This window comes from Macrobrachium nipponense, chromosome 26, assembly GCF_015104395.2.
Source record: "Macrobrachium nipponense isolate FS-2020 chromosome 26, ASM1510439v2, whole genome shotgun sequence".
Lineage (NCBI taxonomy): Eukaryota > Metazoa > Arthropoda > Malacostraca > Decapoda > Palaemonidae > Macrobrachium > Macrobrachium nipponense.
Genome location: NC_087215.1, coordinates 74,848,876 through 74,872,280, shown reverse-complemented (window position 1 = coordinate 74,872,280; position 23,405 = coordinate 74,848,876). Strand labels below are relative to the sequence as shown.

General features: G+C 35.2%; 1 protein-coding gene across 1 annotated transcript in view; it reads right to left on the bottom strand.

Moving 5' to 3' along the window:
• The window catches only part of LOC135200443 (uncharacterized), a 34,662-nt gene that overhangs the window by 9,560 nt on the left and 1,697 nt on the right, over positions 1-23,405 (bottom strand). The window contains exons 2-3 of the mRNA XM_064229081.1: positions 19,147-19,346; positions 15,795-15,848 (exon numbers count right to left, since the gene is read on the bottom strand). Coding sequence (XP_064085151.1) covers positions 15,795-15,848; positions 19,147-19,346 — 254 coding nt within the window. The remainder of the gene's footprint in view (positions 1-15,794; positions 15,849-19,146; positions 19,347-23,405) is intronic.

Sequence of the window (23,405 nt, the reverse complement as noted above, 5' to 3'; positions counted from 1 at the left end):
GTAAGAATTAAGCAAACATAAATATTACTTTTCACTATCAAGTGGCCGGGTTCCAAACCTATGGTAACTGTTCTGCCCAAAAAACATAACTAAGTCGAATTGTTTGCCTTCTTGGTCTATTCACCTGCTTCTTTAGTTCATTCGGTTGCTAAAACTGTTACTTGTGAAGCAGAGGCCGATGGGGTAGGAAACCTAATGAATGCCCTCATTTAGCTTAGGCTTGAATGCAACGAGAATAGAAAGGATATTGTTGACTGTCTCAAATTCCGGGTAGTAATGACAAGACTCATTCTCGGAATCTGACAGCAACCAACTATGAACTTAATCGAAAGTCTGGAAAAACTATGACTTGACATTCAAGTAAAAATCCCGAAAAAAAAAATGTTTTGTTTTGGGAATATATTTCAAAATGAAATACGAAATATTCGGGAAAAAATATGTTCCATGCAAGGGACAAAACATATTCATAAAAAGACTTATATACTATATATATATATATATATCTATATATATATATTTTATATATATATATATATAAATATTGAAAAGAATACTACAGGAATATATCAAAAATTGGACTTTTATAAAACCTAAACTTTACGTCGTTGTCACGTTGGTTAAAGCAAACACACAGCCATAACATACATTAAGGTAATAACAAAAGCTGAGCATTAATTAACCACCCTTTAGTATATCATCAACAACTACGTAACAAATGTATTCAGTAGTTTTAGGACATCTTTTAAAATGTAATGGAACCTGACTACTCGTATAAAGATACCAATCAACATCTACTGGTAACATTACTATATTTATATGCCGATACTCTTTATTCTACTTTTATAAAATATAAAAACTCGCTACAGTCATATAAAGTCTAAGATATCTTCATAATACCAAAATCTATTTATGTACGAATCTAATTTTTAGAATACTACATTAATTAAGACACATACATTCACTTTAAACCCACGGGCACATCAAAATCTATTTATGTATACGGATACTCTACAATGTTACTTAACTACTTTTCTTTGAACACATGATAATTTTATAAGCCAATACAATCCTATACAACCCAGAATAACTTACTGAAATACATATTTCCGGAGTTTAAAAAACATAAGTCGTAAAACTTGAAGCTGTCTAAAACTTAATTGAACAAAATATTGGTTTTATTATTATTATTATTATTTAAACGACCACAGAGATATGTCTAGGCGCATGTAGGCCTACCCTGACGAATGTGTTTTTGAATTTAGAAAATTAAAATTAGAATTTGGGGTGAAAATTGAAATAAGTCAAGAGATGGAGAAGTTAGACGTATGCTGAGCTAGACGCCAGGAGAGGTTCCTTGGTCGCCCGTAGCATATGTTCCAAGAGGGGGCAAATCATATATATATATATATAATATATATATATATATATATATTGATATATATAGTATATATATTATATATCTATATATATAGATATATATATATATATATATATATATATATATTATATATGTGGAACTGCGATGCTAGTAATTTAAGTGAAGCAAGATGCGATAAAGAAATAATACAACATTACACTGACTTTTTTTTCAATAGTCCCAGATACTGTTCAGCTGAATTCAAATGTTTCTGGAAAGAACAAAGCAGTTTTATACTGTATACAAATGTTATACAATACATGATGATACCTTTAATGTACTTCAACTGAAAGAATATATTATAAAATGGAAGGAAAATAAAGTGATAAAGTTAAATGTAAATAAATGTAATAGATATATATATATATATTAATATATATATATATAATATATATATTATATATATTATATATATATATTATATATATATATATATATATAGATATATATTATTATAATATTATATCTATATATATATATATATATATATATATTTACTATATATATATATATATATATGCAATAAGCTCTGAAGACAATAAGCAATCTTATCCCTTACCGAGTATTTAAGAAATATGAGCTAATATTCATGGCCAGTGGTTATAAAGACGTATTATATATTAATGGATAAACTGGTGAAAATTATGAAATACTAATGGACCGAGCTCTGAAAAAGAAGAGAAAATGACGAGCGATAAAGCACTGTACAAAGAAAACGGGAAATATTGATGGCTAACGTAATAAAAAAAGAATCGCGTACTAAGTTTATCTAACGTACTACGAACGCCAGCTAGAAATGGCGAGGGAATAAAAATGACCTTCACAAAACATACAGAGAAAGATTACCAAGGAATGGAGACCTAAGTATACGAGGTCATTCAGCACTGAGAAAGAAGACCGTGACCTGCAGAAATACCTCGAAGTTCACAGAGATTGCCTCCCCTTGTAACCGCCAAAGTTAACCAAATTGAAAGTAGAAAAAACAAAACAAAATCGGAGACGCTGTGACCCGTGATGACCTCTAATCGTCGACGGCCAACTTTCGTGACGCGAAGAGAATCGAAAACTTCTAATAAATAAACAAAACTGCAGAGCCAGCCAGACACGCACCATTTTTACGATATAAACAGAATTTACGATCTGAAAATTGTGATTACCAGGTATTAAGAGGAAGGAAGAGAGAGAGAGAGAGAGAGAGAGAGAGAGAGAGAGAGAGAGAGAGAGAGAGAGAGAGAGAGAGAGAGAGAGAGAGTATTCAGAAACATGACATTGTGTGTGTTAGGGAGAAATGATTCACTTTTACTCTTAAGTCAACAATAGTACACGAACATTTTATATATATATATATATATATATATATATATATATATATATATATATATATATATCTATGTGTGTGTGTATAGCCTCTATATATATATATATATATATATATATATATATATATATATATATATAGAGAGAGAGAGAGAGAGAGAGAGAGAGAGAGAGAGAGAGAGAGAGAGAGACTGATTTCAATTTAGATGGACATGTAAAGTATGAGATAGAATGAGAGTCACAGAGACACGGTCAGATCGAGTCCAGACAAAGGACGCATCCAATCTCTATATTCTTTCCGACTGCCGGCAGTTATTCATTACTCAAAGACCGGAATGCATGTTACCCATTATTGCAGTTGCATGCAGAATAACAAAGGGATTCTTTCGTGCGTCGGAGAGATGCATGGGATGGCCAACAACAAAAAGTGAATAAATAAAAAGAGGAGTTTCTTTTTCGTGATTACATCCGAGCTCGTCTTCTGATCAATATTACGTCTGCTTCGAGTCTGCTAAAAAACGGTTGATACCTTGACGCACAGTCGCATGAGTACTTGTGCAAGCGTTGCATCCCCACCGGAGTCATGATTTGGAAAAAAAAAAACGCGTTTTCCCTGTATATTTAAAAGCCAATGTGACTACTGGAACGTTTCGTTATCCCTAAGAGCGATCTGCATAGGTGATGCCACATTCCCTTGCTGAAAAGTAGATACTATGAGGTGAAAATTAAGCGCTTTTTTAAGCTTTAACATGTCAATCATACATCTATTTCATTTCATAAAGCTAAAACAAAAACAGCACAGCAGAATTACAACGGAATCCTACGAAGCGAATTCGCTAATAACAACATCCAAGTCCGACTGATCAGTAATTTCATGCTCTCTTGACAATATCGCGAGGTTTGAAAATCTGAGCTGACTCATATTGATCTTGAAAAGCCTTTGATTACTTCTAACTTGGAGAAGCTTCTCTCACAACTGTCTCGAAGGTGCCAGTGTGCTCCCCCTTCCCCCCGACCCCTTAGTTGCACAACTGGGGGGAAGTTTCCAAACAAAAACTATTCGATAACACTGACCAAGGGACGATAAACAGTTTGCAACAGATATCAAGACAATTGAACATTTGAGCAGACAGCCCTAGATTAGCCTGCAATGAAAAGGCGACAGCTTTGTCGATAACACCTTTGGAAAGAGTATGAGTGAACATCAAAGGACATGAAAGTCAACGCAGGTGGACGTAAGGTCAATATGAAAGGGTACTAAAGTCAATATGAAAGAGTTTAAAAGTCAGCACCACAAGTTCAGGATGGCCGTGATGAATAAATATGAAGATCAGCCTGAAGGGATTGGAAATTTAGTGTAGAGGCAAAAACAGAGACAATGCAAAAATACAGACGGTCAGTATGAACTCACTTGAAATACCAAGAGAAAACAAAGTCATTAAAATACACGGCGGTTAGTAGGCTATGACATGGATCCAATTCGTGAAATTTGTGAATCGACAATAACCTTAACCCTTAGCCTTGCCAACTCACAGGAAAGCAGCGCAAATCGATTAGCGACTTCGATACTGAGAACGGATTCAACGGAAGTGATAATATTTTTTGGAACACGGAAGAGCAAGGTTTCCCACTAACAGCAGATCTGCTGTGTCATGCTTGCCTGTCGCGATGTAGGAAGAAAGAATATTCTTGTCTCTCTCTCTCTCTCTCTCTCTCTCTCTCTCTCTCTCTCTCTCTCTCTCTCTCTCTCTCACTTTAGGGACGAGAGATGCTCACAAAAAGACTAACATTTAGTTTGCGCGCGCGTGTGTGTGTGTGAGAGAGAGAGAGAGAGAGGGAGAGAGAGAGAGAATATCATTGCCTATTATCACATGACTTTTGGTAGTCCTAACAACGTAGGACAAACAATTTGCGTCAACTGCATCACGACGAGGCAAAATAAAAAAATACATTTAATATAAAGTACCCAAACAAAACACGTAACTCCGGCACCTACAATTCAAGACTGTTTTCCATTGGCAACGGGATTACTATTTTAAAACAGAATAATCTTAATGGCGGTCCGGCAGCTCAAATCACCGTCCAGAGCCCGTCCATCTAGCGTCAACTAGTCACCTTCGCTTCTACGTTTCGCGAGATTTTATCATGTAATATCCCCTTACATTCTCGAAGAGACGTTCAGTAAAAGAATAATAATAATTCATACTTGAAAAACGCCCTGGAAGAATTCTGAAAGACACTATTTGTAGAATAATGACAGTAATACGGGGGAATGTTTATCTGAAAAATAGTAGTAAGGAACGGCGCTATGCAGATCGCGATAAGAGATTTTGCGCGTGACAACAGCACATTCTCAACCGTTCCCTTACTTATCAGGGCGGATCAGATCGACTAGAAAATTTGTTGCAACTGCTGACGATGCAAAAAAGACATTCGTACGATTTGGAAGTTTACTCGAGTCGTCTCTCGTACTTCTGCAGTACCTGTGTAGCACTCGCTTCTGCCTGTTCATCTGTCAGCAGCGTGAGATACCTTCAGCAGCGTTAATTATGCACCAAACAATCGTAAAAAGACTTCAAAACAAAAATGTAGTTTCTAAGAGTTTTATCTGGTTTATCACAAAATATGGAATGGAATATAGAATTTAGGCCAAAGGTCAAGCGTTGAGACATTAGGTCATTTAGAGCTGAAAGGGAAACAGTGGAAAAAAGTTAAGTACATCTTAGTTTTACCAGACCACTGAGCTGATTAACAGCTCAACTAGGGCTGGCCCGAAGGATTAGATATTTTAACGTAGCTAGAAACCAATTGGTTACCTAGCAACGGGACCTACAGCTTATTGTGGGATCCGAACCACATTATATCGAGAAATGAATTTCAATCACCAGAAATAAATTCCTCTGGTTCCCCGTTGGCCGAGCCGGGAATCGAACATCGGACACCGGATTCGCAGCCGAGCGCGAAAACCCCTTGTCCAATGAGGAACTGAAACAGAGTGGAAAAGTTTGTCAGGTGAAACAAGAAGAAAACTTGCACTATGGAATTTATAGGAAAGCGTAGAGAGAAAGATGGAAGAAAGAGTATATGAAGGAGAGACATCAAACGGAAAGGAAGAGAGGTTGCAGGTAAGGGGCCATAGGGACGCTGCCACGAACCTCAAAAGTAAAGCCTACAGTGCGCCGCGTGAGGTACACTGATGCCATTAACCCTCTCCGGGAATCACAAGACATGTGAATTTCCTTCGACCAAATTTCTTTCAAAATGCCTACAATGATGCGCTTAAAACGTGTTCGGTGGAACAAAATTCGCCTCAAAAAGGCAAAATGGAGTCCATCGAACAATACTTTGACTAAGATATATATATATATATATATATATATATCATATATATTATATTATATATATATCTATATATATATATAATATATATATATATATATAATAAAAAAAATAAATTAAAAACATTCCAAAAGAGGCTTACTTTATTAGTCTATGTACAGAATAATAATAATAATAATCATAATAATAATAATAATAATAATAATAATAATAATAACAATAATAATAATAATAATAATAATTTAAAAAAGGCTAAATACTGAATTTGGTTTTAAACGAGTTTGGTAAAAAAAAAAAAAAAAAAAAAAATCAACTCCACAAAAGAGACTAAATCATATTTATCTAGGAACTTATTCGACATCAAAAGAAATTAAAGGAATTTCATATAAAAGACGGAGGGTAAAGTTCCCTGAGAACACGATATATGACACCAGGCTGTCATTACTAATGCGGTTTACGACCCTATTTGCTGCTGGAAAGTAGAAATTACTTCTTGATGTCTTCAGAACAATTGACGTGCTTGAATCAACACTCGTATAAAAAAAAAAAAAATTCAGAAATGTAGTATTTCTTACTCTCGACAGAGTTTTAATTTAAAAAGTTTCTTGATCTCAGTAGAACCGTCTTGCTTAAATTAACGATTGGAAATGTGAAACTCAACAAAATGAACGTAAAATGAGTAGGAAAATTAAGGATAACACTTTTCCAAAATGAGGCTAGAAAAAGACGATGTGCAAAATAGAATGTCCATTTACTGCAGAAAAATGAAAAGTATGGATTTCTATAAAATGGAAGCGAACGAATACAAAAATATAAAATAAAAGAAATAGAAAACTTTGAGATGCAGCAAAAAAGGAAGGCAGAAAGTACAAGGATATATATATATATATATATATATATATATATATATATATCTATATATATATATATATATATATATATATATATATATATATATATATTATATATATATAGATATGTATAAAACCTGTAAAATAATCTAACCAGAAGAAAAAGACGCATAATGCAAGCGTTAAGACATGACACCTCGCTAAATATAGAATAGAATAAACGCCAAAAAATACTGGGTGTTGAATTATGGCAACATGATGAATATGAACGTTTAACTTTGCCCAAAAACTGGTGAACAAAAGATATTTATGCAAAATTTTACGGAAAGGCGAAAATGCAAAAAGATTCGACGTTAAAATCTGACCACAGAAGAAAGAATTGTCGAGGTGTGTGTTGGAGAGAGAGAGAGAGAAGAAGGAGAGAGAAGAGAGGAGAGAGAGAGAAGGAGAGGAGAGAGAGATAGAGAGAGAAGGCGATGAGGATAGAGAGCAGAGAGAGAGGGGAGACGAGGAGAGAAGAAGGAGATGGAGAGAGACGATGACCACGAGAGAGAGGAGGGAGGAGGAGAGAGAGAGAGATGGGAACCAATCGTGTGACATCACCCTCCCTTGCATGGGCAACTCGCGTGTAATTTAAGTCTTCTTTTTATATTACTTAATCTACAAACACGCCGCAGTAACAGAGTCTACCGAACCTGAAAAATGAGCTCTAAATAAGCAGAGAAATTAAGCAGCCTTTGTTTTATCGAGCATGCCAGTGTTAAATTACGTTATGGCAATTAAAATTACCTTTATTTTTTGCTTAGTGCAAATGTAATCGCGTTCCCAGATCACCTCAACTACTGATTTTAATCGATGCTCGCCCTTACGTTTTCATTATTAAATGTAATTACTCCTCAGATTACCTTATTTATTTACGCGTATCGTGAAGAGAGCCGATATGAAGCTGAATTTTACTGGAGCCATAAAAATTAGCTTTGACATTTATGCGTAATAAAGATACTAGACGGTGGGGATTGGAGCGTTTTAAGGCGACTATAAATAAAAGTTGACGGATTAATTAATAATAAAAGCTAGAAAACAGGCAAGAAGTAATTAAAAAGTATTCGTGTCGGGAAAAAAAAGGGAATAAAAGACAAAAAACAGTGAATGACTGAAAGATGGGAAACCAGACACATGTTCGCGAAAATCAAGAGGAAAAAAAAGGCAAGTGAAGAATCTGAGACCACAACAAAGAAAACAATAAGGAGACGAAAAATAAAAGCCCGACAAACTCGTAATCAATACTTCTCTAAACGACGCGTGTCTCGAGCATTTCCAGCCCAACAATGCTATGCAATGAACCGTTGCACTGAGCGAAACTAACTGCAACGATTCGCGGGAGAAGACGTTCATTCGTTCAAACTCTAGTCATTCCTAAATGCCTCGTCCATACCCGGAAATATTTCGTACGTAATCTAGTCGCTACTGTGAACGCTTCAATTCCTTCCCTTCCTGAGCGTGGATTTGACGAAGTGGGCTTTGAATATTTATAAGTTAAGTTTCCTCTCCGTTTTCTCCTATTTCACGCAAGGAATTAATAAATCTGAGAGATAAAGGATTGATTAGGAGTTATGCTCTTTCGAAAGAACGGAAACAGACGTTCGGTAGCATACGCAAAATGTACTACCCTCCTGAGACTTTTTATAGTAGCTACACGGTTACACCTTCTTGAATCTAACCGTAGGAAGTTGATCAATGCGCATGCGCTCCGGTAACTGACCAAGTAACCCCAATATAGGGGGACGCATGAGTGGCACAACCCACTTTTTATTAGACGTAGTAGTACCTAAAGGGGTCAATGGCTGAGAATTTACGAAAACTCGTCATGAGAGTGTTCACCGAGAGCACACGGAGAATGTCAAGTTCTTTCCAATTTCTTGCGGACTTGACGTGTTTGCGTGATTCTCTCTCTCTCTCTCTCTCTCTCTCTCTCTCTCTCTCTCTCTCTCTCTCTCTCTCTGATACGGGTCCTATTTTGTATAAGTAAGTAACGATCTATAGATAGTATGCTGAATACTTTTCTATCTAAAGTGGAAACAATAGCTGTTACATAAAAGGTAGATTAAACGTCCTACTTGGGTAGGTAGTCAATAATCTATGTCTGGAAGTACCACGTTCGTTATATTGCTGGTCTCCCGGTCTGTGAAGATGGATTACATTAGGTCTGGTCAGTCCTCAGATGGCTGATGACTAATGATAACAAAACGCCACCGTCTTAATCCTTCAGTGACCGTCTGTGTGAACATAGGCCTAAGGTAAGCTACATTTTCGAAAAATATCAACGCTCACAAACGATTAGCAAACACTAGGGCTCTCTCGCTTTAGGCTGTGGGTTTAAGCATGGCCTCTGTTGAAGCCACTCGTCTCGTATAGCCTTCAATTAGGAGTAGCTACACAAACAAAATAATAAATTAATAATTGAGACTATTCACAATCGTTTGTTTTCCCGATCACATACGGGATCATTCCGTTTACGTTTTGAGAACTGTACGGATACTCGAGAAGTCTGTCGATGGAAACGAATATTTTCCACTTATCATCACTCTTCCAAACCAAAAAGGAGACCAAATTATATAAACCGTGAAAAAATTAATTCACCAGAACACTGATAAAAACAATACCGAATAAAGTTAAAACTCAAATTAAAGCATCAACTTCGGATCTGGTCCATAAATCTCTCTCTCTCTCTCTCTCTCTCTCTCTCTCTCTCTCTCTCTCTCTCTCTCTCTCTCTGTATATATATAATATTATCTATATATATATATATATATATACATTATATTTATATATCTATATATAATACAGTATATATATATATATATATATCTATATATATATATATATATATATATATATATATATAGATATATATATATAATATATATATATTTTATATATATACTATATATATATATAATAATAATATACAATGTATATATATATATATATCTATATATATATATATATATATATATATATAATATTATATATATATATATATATATATATTATATATATATATATATATATCATTCGAGCCACAAATGTCCTTTAATATCTAATTCGCTCTACCTCGGAATTGATATATTTTCATATATGTACCGAAGGGGAAGTTTTAGTTGATGATAATTTCGTCCCCTCATGGGATCGAACCACCGTCCAGTGGACGGGAACGAAATCAGGACGGACAGTGACGTTATCAAGTCGGCCAACAGAGAGGCATTTGTAGCTCGAATGATATATATGAATCACGGTGATGTGATAATTATTTATATATATATATATATATATATATTATATATATATATATATATATATATATAAATGCAACATTCGTACAAATGCAATGCAGAGGCTCTGCTTCCTGTAAAACATAAGCAAAGTCATTAGATTCTGATACCTTTCTCATCACCTCTTCCTGGAAGAGGCCGTTCACGGAATCTATACTTCTCTCTGAATCTATACTTCTCACGGATTCTAATTCCCCGAGGTAAAGCCATTGTCATGAAAAGCAGCAATTTACTTCTACATTTTGGCACCCGGCCCCCCCCCCCCCCCCCCCCCCCCCCCCCCCCCACCCCCCCCCCCCCCCCCCCCCCCCCCCCCCCCCACCACCCCCAAAAAAAAAAGTAACCTCTTCATTGGAAATGGCGACTAAAAATAAATATAAACACGGACGGAAAAAATATCAAAGGAGATTAGTCTCTATTTCAGCTGTGCAAAAAAACCATTCTAAGAAGGAGAGTCACTGTTACGAGATATAGCAAAATCTGACGTGGCTGGAATTTCGCCAGATGCGTAATTCTGCTTTAATGGTATGTTATTTCACTCGGATTTATTCATAATCAACTTGAGAGATCTCTAGTATTTGTTACTGGAGAGTTATGCATTCAGCAACACGGCACAGCTCAGGAGTTGGATGACGGATTCTAACACCACATCCACTGGCTTGCAAATCGCTTCCATGTTGGCAGTCTTCTAAAATCACGCGCTCAGCTGTTTGTTTTGTTTTTTTATGATACAAAATTAAAAGGACCGCCAATAACAACAGTGCTTTGCAATCCACATCTACTGGAGTTTTGATATTACCTCCCATTATTCTTTTTTTCTTTATTCATCCTTCTAAAGGCTCCTTGGCGAGAAGTGGACATGTCTGCGTCACAGTCAGTGTAGTGCTGTCAGAAATTAGACGCGATATCAGAATTTATTTGCTGATAGAGTTATGCTACTAGCGACACCAACAAAGATCATCAACCCCAAACACCTAATAAACACACACACACATGCACCCACACGTGTGTGTGTGTATGTGTGTGTGTAACAACACTAAGGTATTAGGGCAAAGAAATAAGTGCGTAAAAATATAATACCTAAACATGCCTTAAAATTTGTATTTATTCTAAGTCTAATATTTATTTTCCTGTTGAACTGCTTTTAAGCAACTGACATTACCGGTCTCTAACCCAAACCCAAATAAAACCGTAGGTTTAACATATCACCTAAAATATTTAATAAATTATAAACAATTGATAAATTCGTAAATAAAAAAAAACATGCATTAACCAGCTTAAATCAAATTTCTTCAGATTAAATGCATACTCAATGATTTCGGTCGTACGTAAAAATCTTCTTTTTATGAATATCGTAAGATACATAAATGTAACTTGACCCTCGTTATTTCACTGGCTTCTAGCAATAATTTCTTCAGGCTTACGACAAATGAACTTGTGACACAAACCCATCAAATCCGGATATACCTTGAAAGAGGCCAAATCCATCATAAAAACAGTAAACGGGAAAAAAAATCTACATGACGCGATAATGATAAGTTTCTAGACGAGGTAACAATGACTAATGATTCCTTAGCGTATCGCCTTCCCCTAGACACGGCGTCACGTTCATCGAGTTCCTCATTGACGCGAGCTGTGTGTTACGCACAGCAGCCAGCAGTCGTTATTCATTGCGGGGCGAAATGAATAACGTACACGATTAACAACGCCACCAACGCTTTCAGGGGCGAAAAAGTAAGTTTGCCTTGAACCAGTTCCCTTCTTCCATTGCATCGATCTTTCCATTCTTGACTTACAGAGTTCTGGCTGGTGAGACGAGAGGAATGTTGCCTCATTCAAATTGGCTTAACTAGGTTTCTGGCTCAAAGCTTCATCAAAACTGAAAAAAGATCGCAACAGTCTAATGCGAGCTTGAAAGGTTGCATATTGATAATGATAAGTTCTCGTGTATCATACTCTGACTATGAAGAATTTTGATCTTAATGCATACAGAATCTTCGCCATTGCGGCCACTCTGCTAACCTATTCTGCTTCCACGACGAAGCCATCTCAGACAAGACTTATCTTCCACATACTCCTCGTGGATCTCAGAGTTCCACCCTTAAACCCCTTTGTATTTATTGTTAAGATGCACTGTGCACCATGATTATTTTCAACTTTATTACTGTTTAGTGCGATAAAAAAAAAAAAGTCCTCTTTACTGCCATAGAAATAGTCTCTCTTCTTTCCACTTCACAACATCCTGTGGGTCGCTTTGTAACCAAACAGTATCTCTTAATAACTAGCTAGAAGAGTATATATATTAATAACATGAATTCTATCAACATGTTAATCTTGATCTTGAAATAGTTCATTATAATGAAACAGACGACAAAACCCGTTCAAATTTATGGACGCCTGTGTTCTGAAATGAGCGAGCCACACATTTAACAAAAAAAAAAAAAAAAAAAAACTGCTTTTCTGTTCTTAAAGAGAAATTTATGAGCAAGTGAAATCTGTTAAGAGAATCGAAATTATATTCTACAGACACTTTAGATAATTAAACGCACGATTTTTTTAAATCAACCGATCTGAAAATACAAGTAATTCAGAAACAATTTCCTTTCTTAAAATTCTTCCAATCCCTCCTTCAAGTTTGACTAACAGTTACCCTCAAGTTAATTAATTTTTTAAGTACCCTGCTCACCAACAAACATCCAGGAACAAAAATACATTGAAAAATAAAAACAGTAATGGGACCAACTGCCTACGGCCATTTTTTTGAAAACATGTTTATACATATATATGTATATATGTATATATATATATATATATATATATATATATATATATATATATATATATATATAAACTTGCCGAATAACGAATGTTTGAACGCCAAGGTGAGCACGCACAGGCAAACACAAATAAAAATCCAACTTGACTGTCATATAAAGTTGATTTACATCGTTTCTATATCATAGATTGGTTAATAAACACTCGAGTGCTAGTGACATATCTTGATACCCACGTATGCACAAAAGGAAGTATGTAAGGGGATGGCCAAACTAAGTACTAAACACAGGAATGAACGCACCAGGGAACTATATGGAGGAGAGCAAACCAAGAAGCTATACAAGGGAGTGGCCTCGTCAAGGAACGGGGATATATCACGAAGCTTCGCAACGAACTACAGTGATATATAAGAAGGTAAGTGACCCAAAGAGCTATGAAGGAGAACGGGCAAACTAAGGAGCTGTAGAAAAGGATAAACAATCAAGCGCTTTACGTACAGAGAAGGACGTATCAATAAGATATACAAAGGGAAGGATCAACCAATCAGCTTTACAAATGGATGAACAAACCCAGGATCTGTACAAGGTTATCGATGAATCAAGGAGCTAATCCAAAGGGGAATGATGTACCCAAAAGCTACAAAAAGGCCTGAATTATTCAAATGGATGGACTGACCACGGAGATTTAAAGAAGATATAATCTTAGCCGAAGAAGGCAAGGGGGTCATCAAAAGGAAAGGAAAACCAAGGAGGGTCATCAGGTAAGCTTAGTAGGGAGCTATAAATGGGCACAGAAACCAAAGAGCTATACAAGGGATTGCAAAAACCAAAGTGCTATACAAGGGATTTCAGCAACCACAAAGCTATACAAAGAGTGGCAGAGACCAAAGAGCTGCACAAGGGACTGCAAAAACCAAAGAGCTATACAAGGGATTTCAGACAAAAGCTATACCAAAGAGCTGCAGAGACAAGGGAGGCTGCACCAAAGGGATTTCAGAAACTCAAGGCTATACAAGGGAGCGTGGGCAGAAAGACCAAAAAGAGCTGCACAATGATCAGGAGTGGCAAAGAGACCTAAAGAGCTACAAGGGATTTAGAAACCAAAAAGCTATACAAGGAGTGGCAGAGACCAGCTGCACAAGGGATTTCAGAAACCAAAAAGCTATACAAGGAGTGGCAGAGACCAAAGAGCTGCACAAGGGATTTCAGAAACCAAAAAGCTATACAAGGAGTGGCAGAGACCAAAGAGCTGCACAAGGGATTTCAGAAACCAAAAAGCTATACAAGGAGTGGCAGAGACCAAAGAGCTGCACAAGGGATTTCAGAAACCAAAAAGCTATACAAGGAGTGGCAGAGACCAAAGAGCTGCACAAGGGATTTCAGAAACCAAAAAGCTATACAAGGAGTGGCAGAGGACCTAGGAGCTTGCACAAAGGATTGGCGAAACCAAAGAGCCGATTACCAAAGATATGAAGAAAAGATGAAATGGATGTGGAAACCCAGGTGCTATACAAGGGGTGTGGAGACCAGAGAGCTATACAAGGGGGTTGCAGAAACCAAAGAGCTATTCAATGGGTTGCATAAACCAAACTTATATAAAATGGGTTGCAGAAACCAAGGACCTATATACAAGGGTTTGCAGAAACCCAAGAGCTATACAACGGTTTGCAGAAACCAAAGAGGTATACAACGGTTTGCAGAAACCCAAGAGCTATACAAAGGTTTGCTGAAACCCAAGAGCTATAAAAGGGGTTGCAGACACCAGTGAGATGTAAAATGAGTTGCAAAAACCAAGGACCTTTACAAGGTTTTACAGAAACCAGAACTATACAAGGGTTTGCATAAACCAAAGAGCTATACAGGGGGTTGCAGAAATCAAAGAGCTATGCAAAGAGGTGAAGAAAAGATGAAATGGTTGTGGAGACCGAGAGGTTATATAAGGTGGTTTGTAAAGTAAGGAGCTATTTAAGAGAGAGAGAGAGAGAGAGAGAGAGAGAGAGAGAGAGAGAGAGAGAGAGAGAGAGAGAGAGAGAGAGAGTGGGGGGGGGAGGAATTCATAAAAGAGGAGGGGCAAACCAGTTAGCTATACAAAGTTATAAAGATGAGACAGACTTTGATGGAGACTGTATATTCGATAAGAGAGAATGAAATGTAGTTTGTTCTATGAAACCTTTTGTCTTTCCAAACCGTAAATGAATAAAAACCGTATCACTGTATGTGCTACAAAAACAGTGTATATACAGTCATTTTCTCGTTAGTGTACAAATGTCGTTAATGGGTAATGTGAACATTCAGTGATGATGAAGATTACAGAGCAAAATGAGTTACCCAGACCAAAAAGAATGTTGGATAAGTATTTAAATTCTATGTATTGAGTATATCCCATTCGTCGATTCGACAAATAGGACTTTTTTTCCCACGAGGGAATCTGTGTGGCCTAATTATCATAACACATTAATTTATAAATGATACTTAGAAGACTAGGTACACATTAGTTACACTCTCCAACACGGACAAACACAGAAGAAGAAGCATGCAGTCAAAACAAACTCATGCATAGAGATACATTTATAACATAGAGAGGTCACACTTGAAATCTGGTAGAACCATGCTAGGGTAGGACGCCATATTCAGTGTTTTAAAGGTAGGAAGAAGGAGAGTTCTCGACTACACAGGACCAGTGACGGTGAAGGAGGAGGAGGAGGACAGCAGGAGGTTAGGAATATCAAGGTTGTTATTTTTTTTTTTTTTTATGAAGCCTTACGGTCCTCTAGCTCTCCTGAAGAAGTGTCGTCCGATTCTTCCTCTCCTGAAAGGGCTGAAGGTGACGCAAAAGAAGGGGGACCTAAAGTCAATTCTTAAATAAAAAAAACAAATTGTTCTGCCACAAGGTGATATACGTCACTGCATCTCTCGCTATTTTTTTTTCTTTTTTTTAACCTGATTTAGTGGAATCGGTATAACAGGGCATAAATTTAATATAGCTACAAAACCATGAATATTGAAATACAGTCAACATCATTTTCAAATGTTATATCGAGTGGAACATGAAAAGAAATAAATAAAAGACGAATATCCGAGGTCTTTGTTTATCCAAATGCAGATCGAATTCAAAGAAACAAAACAAGTTAAGTAACGAAACTTTAGGGGACTAATAAGGAGATTTATTCCTAAAATAAGGAACTCCAAACTGAAAGAATACGAATGAGGGTGATATAAATATATATGCATAAATACTAAGCTACAAATATCTTTCAATATCAAATTCACCACACCTTGGGAATAAGTTAAGTGTAAAACTTTCTCAAAGAGACCCAGTATTCCGGATTCCACTAAAGCAGGAATAGAGAGAGAGAGAGAGATGCGTGACAGTGATGTTCCAAAGGGCAAAATATCATCTTAATTATATAAAACTATTATATAAAATCCTTCAGGTTCTCAATTACATTTGACGTCAAAGAAGATCAAATGAAGATGCTGGAATGAAGTATACTGCAGCTGTAGTGTATAAGGCCAACAAAAACTGAGCCTCAGACTTGGTGCCTATTTCTCAACTGGAAATATTTCATTTACTTTAATAAGATATTTTTAAATACAATAACGATAAGAGGTTTGTTTTTTCCTCCTTACAATATACAAAAGTGCCTCTGGCAATAAACAAAAATTAATTATAATCTTCATTATTGTACCTAATTCATATACAATCATCTGAGTTATTATGATCTTAAAACATGATTCTTTAGATGCAAGCAAAATCAAATATCCTCAATAAAACGACCTAGAGAGAGAGGGGATAAAAGAGAGGAGAAGGAGAGGAGGAGAGAGAGACGAGAGAGAGAGAGATGAGAGAGAGAGAAGAGAGAGAAGAGAGAAACCCTATTGTACCGTTCTACAAGGAATACCAATCATGCATTTAAAAAAAATTGTTAGTGAATGTTTATCAATTTTGGAATCAATTCAAGTCATACGGTTCCTGAGGCATATTGAAAAAACAGCGTACATTATTCCAGCATCTCATCACAGGATTTCGTATCTATCTCTTATCTATTCAACGAACAATGCCCAGATATATTACGGAAGATCACCTCTTGGGAAGAAACACCACAAAGAGATAGTTAATTAAGTGGAAGGAGAGAAAACAGTTATACAAAACTAATCAAGTCATCTATACAAAGTACGAGACTGATATTTACAAGAATCAGTGTTCTAGGCTGATTTTACGAACATCTGAAGAAATGAATAAATATGGAAAAAGCTAGAAATTGTATATCAAACTACTCTGTAGTTGCTGAATAAGAAATATCAATAGGCACACCAGGAAATTCATAATAAGAAGATAGCTTTATGTACATTCTACAACGAACTACTCTATAAAGTTTTTATATAAGAAATATCTTGATGCATAATAATATTATAATGACCCACTAAACTAGAAAAAAAAAGATAGTGACAAGATTTACTTTAAAAAATGAATTGAAGCTCGTACAACTTGGAATTCTATAACATAAACAGTAGATGCAGTTATGTATAAGTACAATGATAGATTTAAACATTAAAATTAAAAAGATATGAATATAAATATGTCAGTAAAAACATTACTGAAAAAAAATAAGTTGCACCGTTACAAAAAATTATGAAAAAGCAGTTTTCACTTTTATAAATGAAGGCCACTTGTTTTTTCAAAGATACACAAACATTGTAATCAAAATATGGCCACTCAAGTTTACACAAACATTTTCCTTACCTAAGAGTGCAGCTTTAGTGATTAAAATAAGGCTGGATTGTTTGAACTAAATGTTTCTGATGAGCGTGATGGTGGAAAATGCTCGTTAAAAAAAACGAAATGTTTATATAAAAATGACATGGGAAATTTAGTTCACAAAAAAGTTTATATAAAATTACATGAAAAATTTAATTCACAAAAAAATTTATATAAAAATTACAAGAGAAATTTAGTTCACAAAAAATGTTTATATAAAAATACATGAAAAATTTATTCCACAAAAAAATTTAACATAAAAGTACATGAAAAATTTAGTTTACAAAATTGTTTATATAAAATTACATGAAAAATTTAGTTCACACAAAATTGTTTATATAAAATTACAAGAAAAATTAGTTCGCAAAAAACGTTTATATAAAATTACATGAAAAATTTAGTTATAAAAATAGTTTATATAAAATTACATGAAAATTTAGTTCGCAAAAAAAAAGTTTATATAGTATACATAAAAATTCAGTTCACATAAAAAAGGGATCAACAGTGGTACTGGAATAAAATAAGAGACACCAAAAAATTTTCATATTATGGCAAAGGAAAGGTTTTCAATTTAAATACATGTATTCTCATTTAAAGTGTATAGATCCCGTGGGAAACTGCAGAGGAGATCTCCAAGCAGACAGATGAAGGAGCTGAAATACTACAAGAAGTTCTCAAGTGGTTTGTATCTACACAATCTTGATTAGCACAACTGCCTAAATTTTATGAAAATTCACTCAATATCAGTAAAAAAAATTTAACAGATATGAACTAAATTTAAAAATGAGTTTTTAATGGAAACTTCAAACAGTTCAAGAAGAATTTTAATGGCCATTATCTTCGTTTCGATAGTTCTTAATAAAAAGCTACAGCATTTCACTACAATTTTTTCTATGAAAATTGAAACGTTATTAGCATAAATGGTTTATGAAATTGGCCAAACTACATAAAAGTTTTTGATCAAGTCTTTTCTTAAAATGATAAAAATTTATACTTCATCACAAAAACTGGTGTAAGAGCCCTTAATGAAACATTACATAAATCTGAATCTGAGCTACATTCTTTCAAAACATATAATGGTACATATCACGTCTTGAATAATCTAATCTATCTTTATATAACTTACATAGAATAGAAATTTGTTTCAAAACATATTTTAAAAGTGCCACTTTTAGCATGCACATACAAAAAAATGCGCTTTAGAAATTAAAACACCTGCAGTAGAGTAAAAAGAAAAAAAAATACACACACGAATGTCTACAATGGCAAAATTATCTTTAAAGTAAACAGGATTTTTAAAAAGTGGTACAGACATATTTAAGTAATGGAAAAACGTAAAACCTGGATTACTACTTACGCCTTGCTATGCGAGCGTAGTACCACTTGTGCGGGGCATAGAGCCAGGGATCATACCCAAGTCGCTCCTCGCTGGCGGAGCGTTTGACTTTGGGCCCCCTGTCCTTGTCGCCCGCCAGATTTTCGGCGTAGGAACCGAGGTCCGTGACCTGGCTGGCACTAGCGCTGCGGGTCAACACTTGCGTCGACCAGAACTTAGTGCTGGGGAGGAAAGAAGAAGTTCTTGAGTAAAAAAAAAAAAAAAAAAAATGATCAGGGAAAGGGGATATACTCATTCGGTAAATGTAAATAGTCATTCAGGATATCTGGTCTCGTGAATGTATGAAAGAATGGGAGTTTGGTATCAAATGAATAAATGAATACTTGAATCGTGATATCTATGCTAAATAGCCAAGCAATGGAGCACTTTCGGGCATTCCGTGTTTAGGACAGTAGTAAGAGCAGCTCGAGCGAGTGTTGGACAGCGAAACAGAGATCCAGAAAATAAAGGAGATGGGAAAGTGGAACTGAGAAGAACTGTTACTAGAAGTAATAGTCAGAGAAGTTGGATAGCAAGAAGCAGGGCTGGAGGTAAAGTAAAAGGTTACAAAGCACAGTCATAAATGAACGGAATATTTCTTACCAGTGAATACATTGCATCATAAGCAGGCAATCTCGCCTGGAATTGAATGATCAAGACAAAACTATTTCCAAATCACCGAAGAGGTGGTTTGTCAGTGATGATGATGATGATTAATATTATTAGTATTTAGGAAGCAGACCCTCTCTCAAGCATACTTTATTAAAAGTAATGGCTACTTCAGCAGCGTTACACTTGTAGAGATTCTTCTCTATTTTGCGAATAGCGGCTTTTTCAGTGCTACTTAAACAGGCTAGTAGAGCGCCTATAGAGGTCATGGTAAAATACAGGGTCAAAATAGGTGTATATATTTGAATTTTACAGATAAACTATGATACCATAGTCATCAAAGTCATTAACGATTAATGACTTTGATGACTATGGTATCATAGTTTATCTGTAAAATTCAAATATATACACCTATTTTGACCCTGTATTTTACCATGACCTCTATAGGCGCTCTACTAGCCTGTTTAAGTAGCACTGAAAAAGCCGCTATTCGCAAAATAGAGAAGAATCTCTACAAGTGTAACGCTGCTGAAGTAGCCATTACTTTTAATAAAGTATTATTAGTATTATTATTATTATTATCATTCCTTTGAATTTTTGAATGCGCTTACAATTTAACATAACATCTTTCATTATATTGTTTTCCGTTGAGTAAATACACCCTTTAAAAAAATTCTGTGCCGTTATTGAGAAGTTCAGTTGGGTTTTTCATTAAATAATACCTAAAATAAAAGTAATCTTGTTTCTGTCGTATTCTTTATTCTACATTTCCTGTTTATCTTCTGTCATTCCTTTCATTTGCAAGCCATATTCTATGGAAGCTTCAAAAGTCTAGTCAGTGGCCCCTGTGGACCTTTTCAATATGAATAGGGTTAATTTTCTCAATAATAATAATAATAATAATAATAATAATAATAATAATAATAATAATAATAATAATAATAATAATAATAATAATAAAAACCCACAGTAGTGTTGAAAATATTAATGCACAGAGTTACCAAGGCGTGATTCGACCGCCAGCTTACCCGGAATCCATGCAAAATTCTCCTCTTACGCAAGAGTTGCGAACATTACATTCCTAACTGAACGTGAAGTGGTCTTCGTAATTAATACCCATATTTAGTACCACTAATACTAACAAGTATCAAATAAAAAAGGACACAAATTTAACACGTTCATATATCCTCAGTTTTAAAGTGGAAACAGAAAATAATCAAACAGAAACAAAGCCTAAATTCAGTACACAAATAACTTAAAACTGCTAAAATCTACAGCCAAATAGTGCCTTGTTCCACCAACAAAAATGAAAAGGAATAGGCTATATTTTATGAGAAATAATTTTTCTGTACTGTTTAACATGCACATTATTTATTTATTTTTTTACATTTTCATTCTAATAAATAAATCATAAATATCCTATCTTAAAATTCCTGTATCTTTACCTCAACGCGAAACACGTTTCTCAGACCTGTTTAGGCTCTTCCATAGACCTCTCCTACTCCTCTCTCCACCACCACCACCACCAACAACAAAGCAGTTTGTAGGCTTCCTCCCCGAGTAAGCGAAAATGATTCAGACACTACTCCGTATCCCTCACTGTAGTATCTGAAAGTCTCTCCTTATCATTTATAACTAGATATTCTTAGCACCATAGTGGCTTTTAATTCTCGATATTATACCTTTGTTACGGATGGTTCTTGGTTGAGTATAATAATAATAATAATAATAATAATAATAATAATAATAATAATAATAATAATAATAATAATAATAATAATAATAATAATAATAATAATAATAATAATAATAATAATAAATATTTAGGTAGAACCATCTCTCATGCATGATCTATTTAAGGAGACTGCTGCTTCAGCTGCATTGATTTTATAGAAATTCTTCCTATTCTTTTTATCATGGCTTTCTTAATGTTACATAGATCAATTAATTTGTAAATATCATTACAAAGTCAGTCAAATCTGGTGTACATATTTACAAATTAATCGATCTTGACATTTCCCTATGCCTCCCATAGGCACGTTACTCGCCAACCTACGTAACATTGAAAAAACGTAATAAGAATAGAAAATAATTTCTATATAATCAACGCAGCTGAAACAGCGACCTCTTTCAATATAGAATTAATAATAATAATAATAATAATAATAATAATAATAATAATAATAATAATAATAATAATAATACCATGGGACACCAGAGTTGAAGAGAAAGAGAGGGAAAAAATGGATAAGTATCAAGATCTGAAAATAGAAATAAGAAGGATATGGGATATGCCAGTGGAAATCGTACCCATAATCATAGGAGCACTAGGCACGATCCCAAGATCCCTGAAAAGGAATCTAGAAAAACTAGAGGCTGAAGTAGCTCCAGGACTCATGCAGAAGAGTGTGATCCTAGAAACGGCACACATAGTAAGAAACGGTACACATAGTAAGAAAAGTGATGGACTCCTAAGGAGGCAGGATGCAACCCGGAACCCCACACTATAAATACCACCCAGTCGAATTGGAGGACTGTGATAGAGGAAAAAAAAAAAAAAAAAAAAAAATAATAATAATGAAATTTCATTGCTATTTTTACGAAATCTACGGTGCTAGATCGCCGGATTTCAGGAATAACTTTGGGGAAATGCGTCTATAGCACATAATGACTTGACACTTGGAGGACTAATGATATCCGTTATTAGCAAACACTGGAGCTTTACGATACGACCCAGAAATTAATGATCTGCTGGAGGTCACCGAACTAATGAACAAAGGACCTCCACCCGAAGGATGCAACAGATCTGCCATCAAGAGATATGAGGTCATAGTGAGAGGGAAAACCAAAGGAAAGAACAGAGAATAAGCTAGTAAATATAGAGAAACGTGGAAAATAAAGATATAAAACGGCACCGAGCACTTTGTAGGACGAGAAAAATGGAATACAAATGTTCATATTATAAAACTGGATGTCAGTCAACGAACGGAAATTCTTAATACATAATGTTATTGTTGAGATGAACCTTATTTATATGGAAGGAGCCCGAAGAACCACTGACTTGAAATTTGAGCTTCCAAAGAATATTAAGGTGTTCATTTGAAAGAAAAATAATAACAATAATCATTTGAACCGACCATTGCTTCAAAGTTGACCAAATTTTCCGGTAATTCAATCGCGCAAAGTGAGAGAGATCATAATAGCAGCCTTCGTGCTGACGCGAAAATGACCCAAGTTTGCACTTAAATCATTTTGAGAGAATAACTGGCAAGTGGCTAAGGTGATTCTGGCCTCCAATTTAAACCTCGTTTCTGTATAAGTGGCGAGGTAAATGGAATCTCTCTCTCTCTCTCTCTCTCTCTCTCTCTCTCTCTCTCTCTCTCTCTCTCTCTCTCTCTCTCTCTCTCTCTCTCTCTCTCGCGATATTTGTGTGATAAATGTAACAATGAATCGCAGAAATATGTTTTGATAGTCTCTGTCTCGTCGAATTTTGCTCGACATATATTCAACAGTAAAACCTCCGTATAGCTATACATACAGTAGTCAAAAGAAACCACTAAATCTCTCTCTCTCTCTCTCTCTCTCTCTCTCTCTCTCTCTCTCTCTCTCTCTCTCTCTCTCTCTCTCTCTCT